The 21,346-nt window shown below is 32.4% G+C and overlaps 2 protein-coding genes across 2 annotated transcripts; both read left to right on the top strand.

Annotated features, from left to right (window-relative positions):
- The first annotated feature begins 5,110 nt into the window (after positions 1-5,110).
- On the top strand, positions 5,111-8,098 carry LOC146940379 (uncharacterized). The gene is made up of 3 exons (XM_085754092.1): positions 5,111-5,249; positions 5,819-7,017; positions 7,693-8,098. The coding sequence occupies exons 2-3, from the start codon at positions 5,842-5,844 to the stop codon at positions 7,702-7,704; spliced, it is 1,188 nt and encodes a 395-aa protein (XP_085610218.1). The 5' UTR covers positions 5,111-5,249; positions 5,819-5,841; the 3' UTR covers positions 7,705-8,098.
- A 4,824-nt stretch (positions 8,099-12,922) lies between these two features.
- EX2 (UvrB/UvrC domain protein (DUF3506)) lies at positions 12,923-19,846 on the top strand. Its single transcript, XM_085754081.1, has 11 exons — positions 12,923-13,324; positions 14,028-14,144; positions 14,233-14,298; positions 15,175-15,281; positions 15,353-15,434; positions 15,785-16,459; positions 17,351-17,477; positions 17,567-17,736; positions 17,853-17,927; positions 18,986-19,078; positions 19,204-19,846. Exons 1-11 carry the CDS (start codon positions 13,046-13,048, stop codon positions 19,303-19,305), a joined length of 1,893 nt encoding a protein of 630 aa, XP_085610207.1. The 5' UTR covers positions 12,923-13,045; the 3' UTR covers positions 19,306-19,846.
- Positions 19,847-21,346: the final 1,500 nt, after the last annotated feature.

Below are 21,346 nucleotides of genomic sequence, written 5' to 3'. Positions count from 1 at the left end.
TGCACATTAGAGTGAAATATAGAAAGACCATTGCCTCGGTTTTTGTTAAGGAAAATGCAGTAGGTAAGTGTGGGAGTGATGCTCGCTAGTTGGACATCAATTAGTGGTCCACAAATGCTTGTAATAAGCAATAACAAATTGAACCACATCGAGTTTGTAAATTAATAATCAAATGGACGCTGAAAATGAAATCAGAAGACTAACATTTTTTTTTTGGGAGAAAAGACTAACATTGTTCAATGGTTTTGATGCTGTAAGATTAATTTATAAATTAGGCAATTGGATTTGATGCTGTAAAATTAATTTATAAATTAGGCAATTGGATTTGATGCTGTAAAATTAATTTATAAATTAGGCGATTCCAGTTGTTAAACTCTTACACTTGGATAGATGCTTCCTTCCCTTTTTGACTTTAGCTATACACTAATCGAGAAGTGTGCTTCTTTCTTGCACTCAATTGGTCTAACTAAGTGCGTTTTGGATTAGATGCTTCCCTTTTGGATTTGAGAAAAGATATTTTGACAACTATTTTTTGACAATTTTTGGACAACTTTCTCTCTCATACTTACATGATATTGTTATCCTCTCTATTCCTTTTTCTCTCTCCATTGTTTTCGACCAATAAGAAGTCAGAAAAACAAGGTTGTCAACAAAGTTGTCACCAAATAGATGTCAAAATATCATTACTCTTTGGATTTTTCGTGTAAAAATTACAAAAGATGTCGGTACCAAATTAGAGAAAAGATATTTCTATTTTCTGATGATTTTAGATAATTTTCTCTCTTATATTTATATAGTGTTTATATCTTCTTTCTTCATTTTCTTTTCTCTATTGTTTTTTACCTTTAAAAGAAAAAAAAGAAAGTTGTTGCAAAAATTAACATCAAATAATTGTATAAATATCATTACTACAAAAGAAACACACAAAAGACATTTGTGAAAAAAAAAGTTTCAAGATTCAAAATCACATCAACTGCAATTACGAAAACACTTTTATTTGTCGAGACTTAAATACATAATAAAAAGTGTCCATTAAAGAGCAAGACTTGTATAGTCGCAAGCACATAATTTAAATTTAAGACGATAAAAAGTAGGCTAAATTATTTATTCTCTTAACTAATTTCTTAATTTTATTTTGGTTGCATGACAAACATTCCTTGCATTTTGGTTCTTGAACTATGCTTCCTTCCTCCAACTATGTTTCCATCGTTTTGGTCTTTGGTGAGATTTTTTTTTTTTTAACTTTGTGACAAATCTTAATGGTGTTTGAATGTGTGACATGCTTAATCTCATCAATAAATAGATAAATAGTTTATGCACAAATTCTCACCAGCTAGGTAATTAGAAAAGAGAGATTGTGATTGAATAAGCTCTCTCTCTACATACATACATACATACATACATATATATATATATATATATATATATATATATATATATATATATATATATATATATATATATATATATATAGGGTTATGATAGAAGACACCTTTTATGAAGGTGTCTTTTATCAAGTTACTCTATGAGCATTTGCGAAAAGACACCAACTTACTTTTATGAAGGTGTCTTTTAGCAAAGTTATAACTAAAAAGAGAAAATCACACCTTAAGGTGTGACTTGTTAAAAGACACCACCAAAGGGCGTTGACTTGATATGCCCTCTCTCTATATATATATATGTATATATATACCCGCCCCTCATCTTTAGAACTTTCATAAGCAAGCTTGCATTCGGACTTGGTGTTGACAACAAAGTTTTGAGCTTTACGATAGATTTTCTTTAGGCTAAAGTGCAACTTTGGCCCCCTATCTTTCAAAAAGTTGCGATTTTGGCCCCCTAAGTTTGAAAACTACAATTTTGGTCTCCTATGTTTTAGCCCCTTTGCATATTTGGTCCTTTTGGTCAATTTTGACCAAGTCAACGCATACGTGGCATGCCACGTGTGTAATTAATTAATTTAAAAAATAAAAAATCGAAAAAATCAATTTTTAAATTAAATAAATGAAAAAAATAATAAAAAAATATAAAAAAATTCTGGAAAAATGAAAAATAATTAAAAAATTCTGGAAAAATAAAAAATAATGAAAAAAATAAAAAAATATAAAAAATTTCCAGATTTTAAATTAAATAAATGAAAATAAAATCCAGAAAATCAATTTTTAAATTATATAAATGAAAAAAATAATAATAAAAAATTATAAAATAATGAAAAAATTCAAAAAAAAAATAATGTCAAATTTTCCAGATATTTTAAAAAACGAAAAAAATAATGAAAAAATATTACAAAAAAATGAAATAAATTCTGGAAAAATGAAAAATAATGAAAAAATAAAAAAAAATTAAAAAACGAAAAAATATTACAAAAAAATGAAATAAATTCTTGAAAAATAAAAATATTAATAAAAATGATTAAAAAAACGAAAAAATTTTCACAAAAATTCATGGAAAATTCCAAGAATCACTTATTCGAAAAAGTAATGTCATGGAAACATTCATTTCCCTAAAAAAGAAATATGTACCAAATTTGTGGCCAAGTTGTATTCTCGTCGGTGTTTTTGTGTATACTTTTTTCGCTTCCTTGCGACTTTAGAATGTCAAATTTTCAACATTAGAAAATTCTGTAAAAGATTTTGGAAAAAATTTGAAAAAAATTTTTCGAAAAAAATATTCGAAAAAAAGAATTTCAAATTTGCCAGATTTTTTAAAAAAATTTCCGTATTTTTTCATTATTTTTTAATTATTTATTATTATTTTTTTCATTTATTTAATTTAAAATCTGGAAAATTTTTAAATTTTTTTTATTTTTTCATTATTTTTCATTTTTCCAGAATTTTTTAGTATTTTTTTATTATTTTTCATTTTTCCAGATTTTTTTAATATTTTTTTTATTATTTTTTTCATTTATTTTATTTAAAAATTGATTTTTTCGATTTTTTATTTTTTTAATTAATTAATTACACATGTGGCATGCCACGTATGCGTTGACTTGGTCAAAATTGACCAAAAGGACCTAATATGCAAAGGGGCTAAAACATAGGGGACCAAAATTGTAGTTTTCAAACTTAGGGGGCCAAAATCGCAACTTTTTGAAAGATAGGGGGCCAAAGTTGCACTTTAGCCTTTCTTTTAATAGGAAGAACTAACTAGATGCAAATCATATAGGCAAACATATATAAACAAAAACAAAAATCAACAGTTGTTCACTAATAATTAATCATGGCATGTACACTAAACTAAAAAAAAGGAGTACAAAACAAATCAAATAAATACAAAAGAGATGAAGAGAAAAGACTCCAATAAGTTGCCAGGTGATCCACCTGAATCAATACTGGCCACCAAATGAAGATGCAAGATGTTGGTCTCTCTCTCTCTCTCTCTCTCTCTCTCTCTCTCTCTCTCTCTCTCTCTCTCTCTCTCTCTCTCTCTCTCTCTCTCTCTCTCACACACACACACACACAAACACAGAGTATGTTGCCACTTCTCCAGGTTGTTGGTTATCTTGTGCTCCAACCCAGTCCTCTGCATGTGTTGGTGATACTTGAGGAGTCCCTTTTGCATTTGAAACCCCACAAATATCGAGACGGTTTTCACCATCTACCGCATTTGGTATTTGACATTTGCCAACGCTCGTTGCTAATCAAAATAAGGCATGTGCACCAGGAGAGCGTTGTCGATATCTATGAGAGATTTTGTCATCCACACAGTGAAATGGTTGAATTGTTAAGGTGTTGCTTATATAATAACAATTTTGATCTGGTTACAATACTTCACATGTTATGTTTTGATTATAACAAATCAAAGGATCGTCGTATATTTGATGTTATGATAATAGTTGAACGATTTTTCTACTAATTGCGTATCAAGTGGTGCAGGATTCAAGTGTCCCGGTGAATCTAAAACAAGATAGTTGAACAAAAGTTTAATGGAAGATTCAAGGAAGCAATAACATTATAAGAAAATAAGAGTATAAACACATAGCAAGTGATTTCCAAGATCAAGATGGGTTGATCTAGCTATACAACAAATTTTCTTATCAATGTAACGTCAACAAGGAGCTAAATGCATCATTTGTGCCTGAGAATCCCTCAAATCACAAGAACATAAGGTAATCAGGTTTTTAAACGGGACGATCATATGAATGACCTAGCTGTAATAATGTCAGGGGTCAAACATCAACATCAAGCCTCAACAACCCTCTGGATGATCCTCAACAAAAGAATTCAAGACAATCATATGGATACAAGTGAATATCAAATATCAAAGCTCTAAGTGTTCATCCTCTGATAGTTCTTCAAAAGTACAAAAAAGTGATTATCTAAAATTCCATTTATCAAAAAGAGATCACATTAGACGAATCACACATCTCCATTCCAAATATGTTTGGTCATGTGGTTCATGCACAAAGTTAAGACAAATATATCATATGAGCCTCCAGAATACGACTCCAAAGTTTGTTGTGCCTCTTTATGCTCTTCCTTGCCTCATGCACCTCACACTATGCGCCTCATCTAACAGGCAGTGGCTGAAACTCTGTTTCCCCAACACGAAGAATCCATTTGTCAATTTCTGAAATATTGAAAAATTCACAAAGAAATCAACAATTGTGCAACTAAGAATCTGAAAACATGAAACACTATTTGATATTCTAAAATCCGAACATAACTAGACTAGTAAAAAAAGAAAACATACACAATTAAAAACGCAAGATTTTAGCAAATGTGTAAATAACCTTTTGTCTAATAGTTGGAAACTTCGTAAATGTGATTTATCCGAACAAGTTTTGATGAAAATGATAAAATGTAGTTGCTTTCAAATTTTGAACTTTTTGAGTGTGTTTTTTTTTTTTTGGATGTTTTTAGGTGTTTTTTAGATTTTGGAAGTGAAATGCAAAAGTGAGGAAAGTGAAATCCGTATATGATATGATCAAATTCTAGAATCCTAACACAAAAAACACGTCTCAAATTCTAAAATCTGGACAAGGTCATTTTAGGAAATTTAAGGGGCACGAGAGATGTGTGGGGGTGGCAAAAGAATTTCACGAATTCTGATTCCAAGCCCAGTCCACTTCCTTTTGGTTACAAAAACTGCAACCCTAAAACAACAAAACAGCCGTTCCTCACCAAGACCATTATTACTCACCTCGCTCATCAAACTCCCATCCTCCGGTGCTGCATTCCGCCGCCGATACCAGTTTCCGGCAGCTCTCCTTTGCTTCAAACCTCAACTGTTAACTGCGAAATTGAACTGTAAGTTTGCAACAGCGAGTTTTTCTTATTCAAACCATGTTTTTTGATTAAGACTTCTGACTTTATTAGTAATTAAGAATATTTCATGAAAATTTTAAGTCAATTGTTTAATTTTTCATCAACTATCGTCTATATAGTTTTAAGTTCAAACAGCTTTTTCATGAATATTATGTATGTAATATGTCTATATAGTATTAAGTTAGAACAATTATTTCATGAATTTTAAGTCATTTGTTTAGGTTTTTAGCTTCCTATTTCATGAATATTATTTATGTAACTTGTCCAAAAAAAAAAAAATGAAGCACATATGTATTTTGTCTGACACGACACCGACACCAACACATACGGTTACACTGAATTATGTCATTTTCTCTAATTATTATTGGTGTCGACATGTCTGTGTCGAAGTCTGTGCATAATAGAATCCCACTTAGTGGGATAAGGCTTGGTTGTTGTTGTACTTGTTGTTGTATGTACTTAATAAAATAGTGGTCACGAGGGATGACCGCTATACTGGTATTAGGGTCCGGGTTACTTGTTTAAGTTTTATTCTTTTGTTTTATTTGCAGATATTCTTCTTGCAATCTCAATCATGACTTTATTGGAACTCATTAAAAATGCTGCTGTCAATTCCAAATCACTAGATTTACATTCGGATTATCCGGTTGTTCTCAATCCAGATCCTATTTTGCCTAATTTGAAATCTGAACTTGAAGATGAATCTTCATCATACTCGATTAAACCTCTTAGTGGATGGAAAATTTCACAAACTGACACCGAAATCATTGAGATCAACAAAAAGTTTGTTGAAGAGCTTACAACAAAGGTCAAGGGAACCAAGAATTTGAAAAAGGACAAGTTTATCGGTTGTTTGGTTTCCTATCTTGAAAACATCAGGGAGAAAGTTGGGGTTTCGGTTGAGATTGGTGATTCATCTGGTAGTGGTCATTGCAAGATTTTGATTAACAAACTTGGATCTTTCGTGGGTAAAGATGTTGCTGGTTTGGTTTTGGATGGGTGTGTTTCTTTGGAGATATGGGAATTGGTTGAAGCTTTGATTGTTAATGGTCTTATTGTGAATTCGTGTTATGCAAACTTGGTTGCTAAGTTAGTGGAAAAAAAGAGGTCTGATTTGATTTGTTTGTGTTGCAAGCATGCTTTTGATCTTGGTTCGTCAGAAATATTCACCATTTTGAGGTATTTTCTTTCTCCGTCCAAGGATGCTTATAACTCCATGGCATCTGTAAAGAAGGAGTGGGAGGATCAAGCAACGTTGGCCATTGAGAAAGCAAGTGATAGCAACCTCAAGAAGAAGAATTCACTTGTTGCAAAGGAGGCTTCCATTTTGTTTATGATGGCATATGATGGTTTCTCTGCACCTGAACTTTGTTTGCATTATTTGATTGCATCACCAAACATTAACAATGCGATGTTATCCCCTGCGTTCAATAAGCTGAATGGCAAAGAGTTGTTGAATTTGATTCGCTATTTAGCAAAGTGGGTGAAGAAATATGAGAGATTTCCTCAAGCTGGTCCATGTCCAAAAGCATCGTTGGTTTTAGGTTTGAAGGCTTGTGACTGGATTCCTAAACTTGAAGATGTTGTAAAATGTCTTGGTGTTGTGCTTGATGAGAATTTTTCTTCATTGGTGTTACATCCACAGTTTCATGAAGAGCTGAGATCAATTGAAGGACTGGTCAGTTCTTTAACAGCTGAAGCCAAAACTTGTTACATGATGACTGTTGTCACCGACAAACTAAAGATTGATGTAAGTCCCTTTCGAAGTTTTGTTATTGGTTTCGATGTACGTAGTGTTTATGTTAATTATGTACTTCTGGATGGATTAACGATAATGACCTAACTCATGTCTAACTGTATCTTCTTATTGCACACTTCTTCCAGATCTAATTATCCAGAAACTATATGGATTAAGTGGATAAAATTGTGACTCAATTACAGTGCAAACTATTTCACTCTTGTGGGTGAAATTAATTGACTGGGTATTTGTAACCTACAACTGTACTTATTAAGGCTTACGGCCTTCCCTGAGCCTTGTAAAAAGATAGCTTCCCCCGTAAAAATCTAGAGGCCTGGCTTTATACAGTAACATGTTTTAGGATTTAATCTATTTAATAATTACCTTTGTTCTATATTCTCAAATAAGGATCTACTATACGTATATATCACTCAACTTCCTTAAATCCAAATGGTGCTTTAGCCCGTGCACTGTTGATTTGATTCAATTTCTACTGGCACGGACCACAAGCAATGGTTCTCACCTTACAATCCAACAATTTTCTGTTAAACCTCATGGACCACAAGCAATGGTTCTCACCTTACAATCCAACAATTTTCTGTTAAACCTCAACTTGTTTTTACGTATCCTCTCACCCTGTGAGTTTACGCTTTAACGGGCTAATGCTATTTAGTGTTATATATGCAGGGGACTAAATGATCTGAACATTCACTCGGTGTATGACTAATTATTTCATGTCTGAAGACTGCAAATTAAAGGAAGAGGAAATATCTACCATTGAGGTGGTGAAAATATATTGATTTATGAGCTCGAACTAATTTTTGTGTTGTGGTGAGTAAGCTCGCTAGTTCTTTAAACCTTTTAGTCTGGAAGTTTATCGTGTGCTTCAATGGACCCTGACAGGCAAACTTGCCATTTACATATGTTGGTGATGGCAGAGTTCAATCATGTGTAATAGAAAAACAAATTTTGATGTTCTGGTAGTGGTTAGAACCTGAGCAGAGCAGGCTTACAGGCTGAACTGCATATGTAACCTTTCCTGTTGCAATTTTGTTCACTATGGAGAAACTATATTCATCCCTTGTTTTTGTTAGTTTGTCTTTTGGTAGCTTAAATTTTGGTTGTTTTTTACTTAGGATTGTGTTTCTGTGATGCCTTTGGGGCATATAAGGCAAAGGAAAGTTATTTGAACAACATAAAAGTTGTCCGACACCGTATTTTTATACGGTTGTCATTTTGATAGTAATTTATTCTCTCTTTTAATCAAACTATCACTTGTTTTTGACATATTTTTATTTGTTCCATAAGCTGTCAACTTTTGGTTGTTCAAATATCATTCCTATATAAGGCATGGATTAATGATGACAACTTTTGTTATATGTTGGGACTTTGATTGGTATTTCAAGTAAAACAGATAAAGGGTTGGGAAATTGGAACTGAATATTTTGTTTATTTTTAAAACTCATGATGCATGATGTAAGAACAAGAACAAAAACTAGAACTTGTGGCTTTAAACAATAGGATGTTTAATGAGGTTACTTTGTTCAAGTATTTTTGGGTTTTTCTTGCTGATTGTAATTTCTCATTTCTTTAGTTGGTTGTTTGATTATGACTTAACTATATGATTTTAGAATGAATTTATTGATAATACGATGTCAGAGAAGCCAGTTTTTGAAACTAGTTTTTGAAATGAAATAGATGTTTCCCTTTTCTCTACTTTCAGCGTTATACAATTGTTGATATCGAATTTTGCTCTATGTTCAAGCATAATAAGTCTTGCTCTTTTAATTTGGTCAATATCAGCTTCAGAGATGTTTTGAACATCACGGTTTCTATAGCTTTTGGGATGTGGTTGGTTGATGCTAGGAAGACACTCTATTATTCTCTGTTTTTTTTTTTAACAACACTCTATTATTCTCTTAACATATAAATCCCAACACTTATTTTACATTGTGGATGCTAGGAGTGTGATTCTTGCACTCATGTTAAATCTAGCTGCCAAGTGACATCCCAAAATTTTCATATGAAAATGATATTCAAATACACTTATTATTATCTGTACTAATATAACGCTGACAATATTTCTAGAGGCTCTGTTGCTAGAGTGACAACCATAGACTCGTGAAAGAAGTGGCCGTTTCCGAGAATTTGGTGGCCTGGGGTGATCCTACAGATTGAATTAAAATTTCTAAAGTGATATTGATGGAAGAGTTTAGGGTTATGGAGGGTTAGTAATTAACTTCTTTTATAAAATCAAAATAAATTATAAATTGGTCGCTAAAGAGCTAAGCATGTTACTAACAATCACACCTCTCATTTGAATTTAAGTAATTTTTTTAGAGCCTACTGAACTGCAATTTTTTTTGTTGGGGCCCAAATTTCATACTTATTTTTTTAGGCCTAGGATGGTCGCCCTCCTTACCCTGCCTCAGATACGGCCCTGAAAAGAACAGGATCAAATGTAGTAGTTTTTGCGATCATTCATAGTCTATCATTTTCGCAAATGTTTTTGGGAAAATTGCGGTCATAATCTTCAATAATTGAAGTATTTCCACGTGTGTTTTAAGGGATATAAACTCTCGAAATAGAAAGTCATTTCGTCCATCCATTTTTGTGGCGTAAAAACACTAGCAAGTTTCCTAGTCAACATTTTCAGATAATGACAATGGACTGGAGACTAGGTTAAAGAATAAGCTGTCACCTTTACTATATTTTGGGTTTCAGTAAAAAGACAAATATGAGGTCGAAACAATGGAGAGCTTGTAGTTGTGAGAATGCTTTGTTTTTTTCATAGGTATTATCCCACGCTTAATAATTTAGCACATGGACTATCAAAATCAAGAATTAGTATTCCTCCAGCAGGTATCAACATTGATAACGAAGGAGATTGACTAGTGCTAACAGTGCACTGCTTCACAATACTAAAAGCTTAAAAAAAATCACCTCTTTGAAATATTTAACGCACACAACAACAAAACTACATATTGAAAGTGCAATAGACAGTACTTATCCCCTTGTAAAAAAACAGAAGAAGACAATAGTTTTTTTTTTTTTTTTTGAAAGAAGAAGAAGACAATAGTTACCCACCATGTTTATATCATGTCTTAACGATAAGTAAAATAAATCATATTCAAATTTGAGCACTTCCATTCCACGAGGTAATATATCTCTTTCAAACTTAACAAGAGGTTCTCAAATTGGGTTTAACCTTAAAATTTAGTAGTGTTAAATCTCTTGATGAAAAGTTTTGTCACTCATTACAGGTGATATCAAGAATGATAAATTTATAAATTACTACAATTTATTTTTGACTTTTTTTATTGAATAAATTTGTTTCTAACATGGTATTATAGCCTAGGCTTAATTAGTGACACATAAACAATGAAACAAAAGGTAATTGAAATAAGCTTAATTTTATATTTAGTTTCTCACGATTATTTTAAATTTTACTACGAACCCCTACTTTTTTTAATTTTAATTTGATCTCTTATGTTAGTGATATTATGATTAGCTGACCACTTCTTTTAAATCATGACTAAAACCATGTTAGTGATATTATGATTAGTTGACCCCTACTTTGTCAAAAAAAAAACTAAAACCATGTTTGAAATGATGGAAGAGAACAAAGCGGGATAAAATATAATGAAATGAATTATAACAAAGAATATATTGTTTGGATATTTCATAACATAATGAATAATGTATTCATCTATTGTTTGAAAAGTAGACAATTGAACAAGTTATTATTTTTTATTCCATTTTTACCCTTATTTAAAAATATTTTTATGATGTAAAGATGTATCTTTACTAAATTTTTATCTCCTTAGACAATTCAACCACCAAAAAGTAAAACAAAGCTCAAATAACACCTTAATTAAATTTTGTAGCTCCCTGAAAATAATCCAGCTTCATCCCTGTGAGCTTAACTTAATTGGTAGGGATATTGCATATTATATACATGGGTCGGGGTTCGAACCTCAGACACTCCACTTCTTCACAATTTAATTGTGTGAACTCTAGTCACTACACTACTTGACAAAAAAAAATTCAGCTTCGATAAATACAAAAAATTCTTATGTTATATATATAGAATAGTAGCATATTATGAAATTTCAGACACTATCTATCATAAGTCATAACCTTGTTAAGTGGCGAGTATGTTCATTACCAGATTCAGAGGTTGCAAAAGCTTTAGCTATGCGAAAGGGTTTGGAATTTGCAAAAGACATGTCTTTTCTGGATCTTATAGCAGAATCAGATGCTTCTAATGTGGTTTTAGCGTTGAATGTTCACCAACAATTTCCCAACTATGTTGGCTCTATTATTCGAGATTGTATTAGTTTTAAGGGTAGTTTTCGTAGTTTAAATTTTTTGCATGTTAGGCGTGAAGCCAACCAAGCTGCTCATTATTTAGCTAAATATGCTCTTAAAAATTTAGATTGCATACGGGTCGAAGAAACTCCACCTTGTATTTCTGCAGTCTTGGCATTTAATTTATTGTCAGACTTTCGTTAATGAAATTGTTTTCAACGTAAAAAAAAACCTTGTTAAGTACATTTTTACCAAAGTACCCTATGGTTTAACTTCTCAAACACATTTCATCAATACAAATGTACTTACATCAAAGTACTTCTTGACATAGTTTCTCAAACATATTTCATCAATGCAAATGTACTCAACTTTGACTTAGTTTTTTTTTTTGAGAGAAAAAGAATTCCTAGTTAAATTAATCAAATTATTTACTACACTATAGCCCGTTTGTTTAAGATTTTTTTTTAAAAAAAATCTATTTTTTTTTTCATTTTTAAGTTTTTTTTTCATTTTTAAGTGTTTGTTTAAGATTTTTAAAAAAAATCATTTTATCAAAAAAATCTATTTTGACCATAAAATGAAAAGCTATTAGATTAATTTTTTCAAAATCTACTTATTTTCAAAAACAAAGAGGTAATACATGCAGGGGCGGATCTCTTTGGGGGCAGGCAGGTGTCATGGCATCCCTCAGAGTTTCCTTATATACTATATTAGGTGTATGGGGGTGCTGTGAGTTGCTCTAGGTCGTCGGTTTAACACCTACGCGTCTCCTTTTTATTTAAATTTTTACATATTTTAACTTCTACTTTTGCATATTGCATTTTAAAAATGTTTAAAAATGTTTTTAATGTTTTTGAGGGGATTCGAACTACATATTTTTACATATTTTAACTTCTACTTTTGCATATTGCATTTTAAAAATGTTTAAAAATGTTTTTAATGTTTTTGAGGGGATTCGAACTACATCCACTTGCTCCTTTTAATGTTTTTTTTTTGAGGGGATTCGAACTACTTTAATGTTTTTTTTTTGAGGGGATTCGAACTACATCCACTTGCTCCTTTAAGGAGCATTCTATACCACTTGGCCAGTTATTAACTATTGATATTACTTGAAACCATTTAATATATATTCCATAAAAGTTTAGCACCCCCAACAAATTAACTCAAGATCCGCCACTGATTATACATGTACACCCTCTTATCACTGTTACATCATACATGCAAAACTTTGCATTTAAATGCATTCAATTAATGATGCATATAGTCTTTATTATAAAGCGCATGCATCATTTAATAAATGAATTTAAAATACAAAATTTTGCTTATAATAGTGATCAGAAGGTATACAAGTTAAAACTCATTTTTTTGAAAAATGAATTTTTATGGATAATAAACAAATAAAAATAACTTCAGATTTTTTTTTAAATCTCTAAAAAAAAAAAATCTCGAAATTGTTTTAACACAAAATCTATTCACAAATCATCATACTGTTTTTGCATTTCCTAAAAAAAAAAAAAAAAAAAAAACCGAATCCATCTGTGTCTGTGTAATTTGCTGAATTTTGTTTGATTTATTTATCGCCGTGCGCGTGGCCAACAGAAAACTTATCCCAAAACACAACAGCACAACAACACAGCAACCTTTTTGTCTCAATCTTCTTCAAACTTCAATTCCATTCCATCTTAATCTTTATCTTCTCCAAAACGTTGTTAGAAACAACAACCCAAACATGGTGATGGCTTCATTGGGTGTGTCCCAAGCCATCTTCTTCTCCAACACAACCACAACCCCTTCACGTTTCAATCTTCACCCTAATAAACCACCCACCTTTTCTTTTCAAAACAACCCTTCAATCTCAGTCTTTTCAAGAAGGAACCGCACCCCCCACTTTCTACGATGCACCTCCAATTCCACCAATGAAACATCGTCTCTTAACTGGGATTGGAATCGTTGGTGTCGCCATTTCGATGATATTGAACAGGCTGAAAGCTTTGCATCTCTTCTCAAGGTACCTTTCTTCTTTTTTATTTTTAATTCTTATTTAAAGCTTTCATTTTTATTTTTAATTATTAATTATATGCTTTTCTTTTGGCAAATTTTGGAACATTAAAAGTGCCCCTTTTTGCTCAGAAATCTTGCAACATAGACTAGTCTTTATTTTTTAATTTATTTTTCTAATAGGGTGTAGTGACTTTTTATGTAGATTGTTTAGAGTCAGACTAAACCTTCATTCAATTCAGTCTTTAAACCAAGTGATTGAGCTCAAGTGTTAACGAGCTCCACTTAAGGACGAATCTTTTGGATGAACCCAAGTTCGATTCCTCGGTGGAAGTGGTATTATTCCTGGCTAGACTTTACTTACCCTTCCGACCAAGGTCCGGATTACTAGGCCCCTCTCCCCTAGGAACCGGAGGGTTAACAATAAAACACTATCATTCTATGGTATATTTGGTTCTTGAACTATAGAAATATAATAGGTAGTATATAAACAATTCATCGGCAGTTTCTCAAGTTCTTTAAGAATAGGAGTAATTTGATCGATTGAAAATAGTTTAGGACTAGTTTTGTAGACTGAAAATAGTTGAGGACTACTTATATAATATTTTTCTAGTTTAGAGACCAAATAAGAGAGAGTGATAATTTAGGGACCAAATTGAAGGTATAATCTTACAGTTATATTACTTATATGATTGCTACTATGTGTCATTCAGTTTCAACTTGAAGATGCTATTGAGAAGGAAGAGTTTCAAGAAGCAGCAAAGCTAAAAAGGGCTATAGTTGAAGCGACATCCAAGGATAGTGTTGCTGAAATTATGTCTCAGTTGAAGGTCAGAGCAGATTTTGTCTTGGTTGTTTTGCTGTCTCTTGATTTTCCTACTTATGGCTTGTTTATCGTAATAATCTCTTATGTTGCAGAATGCCATAGACGATGAGCGCTACCATGATGCTTCAAAATTATGCAGATACACTGGAAGTGGACTGGTACGTTTCTTTGTTACTACTCTGTGCTTGCAGTATTCAAAATCATGCATTTTTGTTGCAATTTTTTATTCACACACACAAACTAGTACTCCCTATGTTTCAAAATGAGTGTCGCTTTAGCCAAAAAAAATTGTTTCAAAATGAATGTCACTTTCGGTTTTCAATGCAATAATAACTTTTTCTTTTCAATTGTACCCTTCAATTAATACTATGTTACACTACTTCCAAAGTATTATTTTTTCTTTAATGAAAAACAAACCAATAGTTAATTAGGATAATTTGGTAAAATTGTCATGACATTTGACTACTTTATTTCATTCCTTAATCTGTGTGCAATTGGCTAAAGCGACACTCATTTTGAAACGGAGGGAGTATGTCTCTAGTAAGAATTATTGGTTATTGTGAGAAATGAAGACATTTGATTATAATCATTACATTGAAATTTGAAATGAATGGTTCAAATTATATTTTTAATTACATATCTCACTTGATCTTCTCTCCCACTGAAATTAAGATCCCGTGAGATTTGTAATAAGTGATGTAAATGTAATATTAACTATTAATTTTATATCTTTTTGTTGTAGTTAAATGTAATTATTTTTCACTAATCACAATAACAAAAAGTTCACACCCACACACAATTGGTTGGGAAAATCCCACGATAATAATAGATGATGTGTACTAGATTGTGAATAATGCAGTTTCCGGGGAATATAACAGATGACCTCATCTTTCAAATGGATTTGTAATATAAACCAAGTGTTGTCATGATTTATTAGTATTAATTACGGTACTAATGGCCTCAAGCCATCTTTTTGTGAATTGTGAATCACGTTCCTTTGACGCCCAACAACTGTTTTTTACCTTTTTATGCAGGTGGGTTGGTGGGTAGGGTACTCAAAAAATTCAGAGGACCCTTTTGGTAGAATAATACGTATTAGTCCTGGTATGGGCAGGTTCGTTGGCAAGAGTTACAGTCCAAGGTATAATCTTTCTAGTTTCCTTTTTTCCTTCAAGTGATTGGGGAGCCAATACTTATTTCTGTATACTACAGACAGTTGCTCACGGCATCTACTGGGACACCATTATTTGAAATTTATGTGGTGAAAAATGCTGACGACACATATCATATGCAGGTAATATTCAAATTATCCAGCCAAATGATGCTTGTTGTTTGTAACTTAATGATACACTAGGGTGAAACAAAGTCTTAGTTAAAATGTTTGTTTGTGGATCGTGTATGATTTTGAATTATTTCAACCTAAAAGAAGAAACTTGTTCATAGATTATGATTTGAACATAAATGAATTATGGAATTGGAATATCATTTTTGCGAAAGAATGCAAGCTTTTGATTGATGTTTAGGTTTTTTCGGTTAGCATGACATTTTGAGAGTCTCTTACCTTTGATATTTTCCTTTTCTGAATAATTACCTTTAGTAGTTTACGTAATGCTTATGATGTCTATTTGACAACACACTTAATAGGTAGTGTATTTGCGACGAGCCAAAGGAAATTCAATGAGTAACCTTCCCCCATCTTTACTTGCTAAAAGGCCATCGAAACCAGAGGTTGAGAATTTGTCTTCAGTTGAGGTGCAAGAACCTGAAGACAAGGTTGAGGAGAGAAACGATGAGAAAAACAGCAATGTTGAGGCGGCAACTGAGGATGGCATTAAAAGTGTCATAAATTTTCTTAAAGAAAAAATTCCAGGGTTGAAAGTCAAAGTTATGAACATTAATGTTGAAGAGGAAGCAAGAGAGGGTAGCGATTCTATTAAACAAATCATGGAGGAAGATGGTAATAAAACTGATGGGGAAGATGATAATCTGGATGAACCTGATGAGGTCACTCTAGAATCTGACGGTAATGCCTCGGATGAAGAAAAGGATTTAGATATGAAGCTCTTTATTGGCGGAATTGTACACAACAATGAAGATAATTCTTCTAAGGATGAATTTATACGTCTTCCAGCGGAAATAAAGAACATGGAAAGGGAATCTTTCCTCTTACATATACCTAGGAGAAATCTCGATAATGACAGGAAAGAAGATAAAGTTCGCAATATCAAAGTGGCAGCACTGGCAGCACAAGGAATCTCAGAGCTTATGCCTTCTGATGTTGCTAAGGCCTTTTGGGGTTCTGATAAAGTCTCTTCTAAGGTGAGATTGAGATATTTAATTTTTTTTGACAAAATATTTAATTAGTATTTAAAATTATAATGTTTTTATTTCTTTTATTAAGTCAAATACTTGTCAGATTTAAGAATACCAGTTACGATCATGATAATAATACTAACGTTTTTAGTTATGAAAAAATCGCGTTGACTTGTTTTTTGAATTTGTTGATGATTATAGTCTATTAGTATATTATAAACACTAGAGGTGTGGTGTATGTTGTTGCACATCAAGAGAGGTCTGATGTAATTTATTCAATTCTTTTGACTTTTAATATACTACGTATATTAGAGAAGAAAGTGGCAATGAATGTAAAATGTGCAATGAAAGTACAAGTTTAACTTCATTTTAATTTATTGTGTAGTTTTATTCTTTTCCTTACCAATGACAAATGCTTTCACACAAAATGATTTTCATTTCTCCAAAATCTGGGGGTGTCAAGTAAGTGGCAACCGTTGAAACTTGAAAGTAAGAATTATTGAGAGCATTCTCAGATGACAAAATAAAATATTAGCTAACGATCTGTTCATCAGTGATCACAACATCAGCCCCATCAATTTTTAGTTGGCTATGTACATATCCATATGGTCATAATCTACATTGACATTAATGTTGATTATTGTAATCTAATTAACATAAAAATAGTTGAATATGTATTCCAACATAACATAAAAATAGTTGAATATGTATTCCAACATAAATGCTTAGATTTAACAGTAACATAATGTCATATTCTTGAGGTCTGTGCGGTGCATATTTATCTTAAATTGCTTGGGATATGTAGTTTCCGTCTGGCCCAATGCGTGGTATTCAGCTGTCCTCAAAAATACTGCTTTTTCTTGTCAATGAACTGACTAATGGCCTCACTTGACTTAGGTATCCAAAAGCATGCGTGAAATTGTCAAACTTGCTATCAGCCAAGCACAGAAAAAAAGTAGATTATCCGAAGATACATATTTTAACCGGATTGCAAGTCCCAGAGGGGATTTTGATCCTTTCGACGGTGAGTTGGCTTATCCTTGTGTTGATTATATCATTTAAAATTTGGGCAGAGCAGAGCTTATAGAATGGATTTTTCTGGTTAAAATGCAGGACTCTATGTTGGTGCATTTGGACCTTATGGCATCGAAATAGTCCAATTGAGACGAAAATTTGGACATTGGAATGATGTGGACAGTGAAAACAGCACTTCAGATATCGAGTTTTTTGAATATGTAGAGGCAGTAAAATTGACTGGGGATCTTAATGTTCCTGCAGGCCAGGTGGTTTATGCCTTTTCAATCTCTCGAGCATCGTTTTCCTTTTTGTATTTATATACTTTTATTGCTTTTATATGTGAGCATGACAGGAAAGCAAATTTTTTTTTTATGGTGTATAGGTGACATTCCGTGCTAAAATTGGTAAAGTCAACCGCAACGCCAACCGTGGACTGTATCCTGATGAATTGGGAGTGGTAAATACATATTCACATGGTTTTATGCTCATTTTCAATTTCCCTTGCATCATCATGCTGGACCTGTTTTCAAACAATCTGTTATGATATAACATCGCATCTTGCATATAGTATTGCATATAGATATAAGTTAGTAAAAAAACCACACATATTTGTCAAAAAAAAAAAAAAACCGCACATAAATTTCTTACCATTAGAAAAATATTTTGGGAAGGTTTCACGAATTATTGTCTAGTGGTGTTTTGGGAAGGTTTCCAATATAGTTATTAATCAATAATTATTAATAAATATTTGTTAATTGGTATAATAGGTAGAAAAGATCCGTTTCATTCATGTGCCAGGTCAAAAATAAAAAAGAGTTTTTTTGGGAAGGTTTTCAATACAATTAACTAATAATAAATTGGTTTAATGGGCTAAGAAACAAATCGTTTCATGTGACAGCAAAAAAAAAAACGCGTTTTTTTTGGGTTTCTGAAGTTTTTCGAAGCCGGGTCGCGGATCCGACCCGTAAACCCGGAATTTCAAGAAGACAATCAGAAACGGCCGAAACGCACGATTCCACCTTTTCCATGGGTTTTCGCGGCGATTCCGGCCGCGCTCACCAATTTCCGATTCCATACCCAATCAAGCACGCAGATGGCACTCAAGACCGTAGACTCTTGCGTTTTTACGAGTCAGATCGCGATTTTGTCTACCATGAATCATGCCTCTTTGATCAAATAGTGTGAAGTTCAATTCTTACCACCTCATTCTTCTTTTGAAAAGTTAAATATTAGCACATGTCAGGCGGACTTATGCGCATGTTACCAATTTAATGCTGAAGTCATTCATGTCTTCACCTCATTCCTCTTTCGAATAGTAATTATTCTTTTCCATCAATTTCCTCATAGTTGAAATGTTGGTTGCTGATATTTTAAAATGTATTTTATTGAGGCACATATTTTACTGATTTACATCTTTGGTTCTTTGCCCAAGTTTTCTTGAGTTTTCATTTTGGTCGCACAGATTGTTTTGAAAACATGAAATTAATCTTAAATTCTGCCCTCGTATACAAACAGAATGCAAGTTATAAAGGCCAAGGGAGAATAGCAGACTTTGGTTTTCGAAATCCAAAATGGGTTGATGGGGAATTGCTTCAACTTAATGGCAAGGTAAATTAGTGGTCTGATGCGTTAAAAAATTTGTCAATACCCAAGCATATTTTTGGTCTCACTGTCAATCAACAGACTATTTTTTTGTAGAGTTTATGTTGACATTAATGTTCTTCTGTGTTTAGGGCATGGGACCACACATGAAAGGAGCAGATCTTGGTTTCCTTTATGCTGTGCCCGAGCAAAGTTTTCTTGTGCTATTCAACCGATTGAAACTACCTGAGTAAGCTACAAAACCCTTCAAATTTCTTTCTTCCCTGACGTTGGTGGGTTGGAGTATGAAGGATTCTGACAATAGTGATGAGAATATGTTACCTTTTCTTGATTGAGCGATAGTTTTACTCGACACGCAGGCACTTGTAATTTTTCTAGCCTCACGATTCCTTTATAATTTCGTTTTGTTGCTTCTTTACCCAAATCTCTATGTTATCATATGTATATATAAATTTTGCTTACTGACAAAATAGTGTGCCAGGAGCTATAGAAAGACCTTAGGGATCCTTTATGTGCATTATGGTTATGGCTGTGTGCCTTCTTGTTTGTGGGAAGTCCCAGGTATTCTGCCTGCATCAAAGGAAGCCGCTAGTAATTAAAGTTTTATTTTTTATAGGCAAATGTTAGTCTGTTAGTAGGCATGTTAGTTTTCGTGGTTTGAACTCGGGAACCTTCTTAAAACTCTTCTGGTGTCCCTCAATGCACCAACCGAGCTATCTACGCGAGACTAGTAGTTACTAAAGTTGATAATAAAGAGTTGCATATCTGTGGTAATTTCTTCAGTTTTTGTAAATTATTTAGTCTTAAAAGAAAGGAAATAATAAGTTATATGCTTAATGTTGTTAAATCACTTGAGTTGGCCTGGTGGTGTTGGCTTAAGACCTTGGAGTTTGCTCATCTCAAGATCTTATGTTCGATTGTCCCCGATGTCAATTTGGGTTTGGCTAGTTTGGTTTCTAAAAAAAGAAAGAAAGAATGTGGTTAAAGTATTGGCAGCTCAAAAAGTTCCTCAACATCGATCCCTATATATAAATATTTATAGTAATACTTTTGGTGATGTGTAGAGAGATAAAAAGGTGTCTTGTGAGAAAATAAGAGCTCAATTATTTAGCATGTTGCTCCATGTAGATGTATATTTTATATGAATGAATTGCATTATTACGCGCAGGATGAACCTTTGTGGTAGACAAGTTAAAGTCTAAAGCACTTTGTATCTTTATTACATTAAAGGTAAACCCACTCTCAAAAGTAACCAGATATTCATCCATTCAAAAGAATGCTTAGGTAATTGGACCCACTTGAATTTTCTTCGTTTATTTACAAGATTCTAACAACTTAAAATTGAATCATTTGAGAAAATACGATATTATTACTAGTTGTGTAGTTTAAATTCATTCACGTTTTTTATCAAACAACTTGTGTTTATGAGAAAATAAGAGTTCTTAACTTCTTTTTATGGATCTTACTTCCCATCAATTTAAAGAACTTCAATATTTTTTTCCCTTAAATCACAACTCTTAAAGAAAAACTAAAATGTGTCTTACAAGTCACTACTATTTTACATTTTATGTTGTTCCAAACACAATAATGGGTGCTTTGAAAGATCAACCATACCAGTGAGTAAATCCACCAACAAATCCTAAAGTTGGTTTGGTGAATATCGTTATCTGGCTCTCACTGTACACAACGAGATGAAGATTAATGTCGATGCAACAACATAAAAGAATTGTGACATTGATAAATGTTTTGGTCAAAAATCAAATATTTGTTTTGAATTGATAGGAATGATTTTTTTTTTTTTTTAGGAAATTGATAGGAATGATTAATAACTAGTTTTTATAGTTGTGACATACATACTTGGATTAAATCAAATCTGAACACAATAACCTTATAGCATATTTTTAGGACTTAAGTTCATGAAGATACTTTGGCGTGCTTATTAACAACAAAAATCGAGTGATGAATTTGAATTGATACGCACATACACGACTTTGAAGTTTCAGGTTTAAACCTAAATGAAGATGTCTCGATTCACAATATCGTTCGAGCGAATGTAATCGGTTTAACAATATCGATATTATGGATTGACGCACCCGTGTCATGCTTTTTATTGAACTAAAAACACAAACCAAACTAAAGTCCATACACACACAACTTTATTTTCTTTTTCACTTTCTTTCCTTTTCCCACCCAAGCTTTTCTTTTCTTTTTTTAATTCATTTCTTTTTCTTTTTCTCAATGTTACTTCTTTCATTTCACTTCCTTTTCAAAATC

Source organism: Medicago sativa, chromosome 3 (assembly GCF_051527215.1).
Source record: "Medicago sativa cultivar Bolivia chromosome 3, Bolivia_mono, whole genome shotgun sequence".
Classification (NCBI taxonomy): Eukaryota; Viridiplantae; Streptophyta; class Magnoliopsida; order Fabales; family Fabaceae; genus Medicago; species Medicago sativa.
This window is presented reverse-complemented; position numbering and strand designations above follow the sequence as displayed.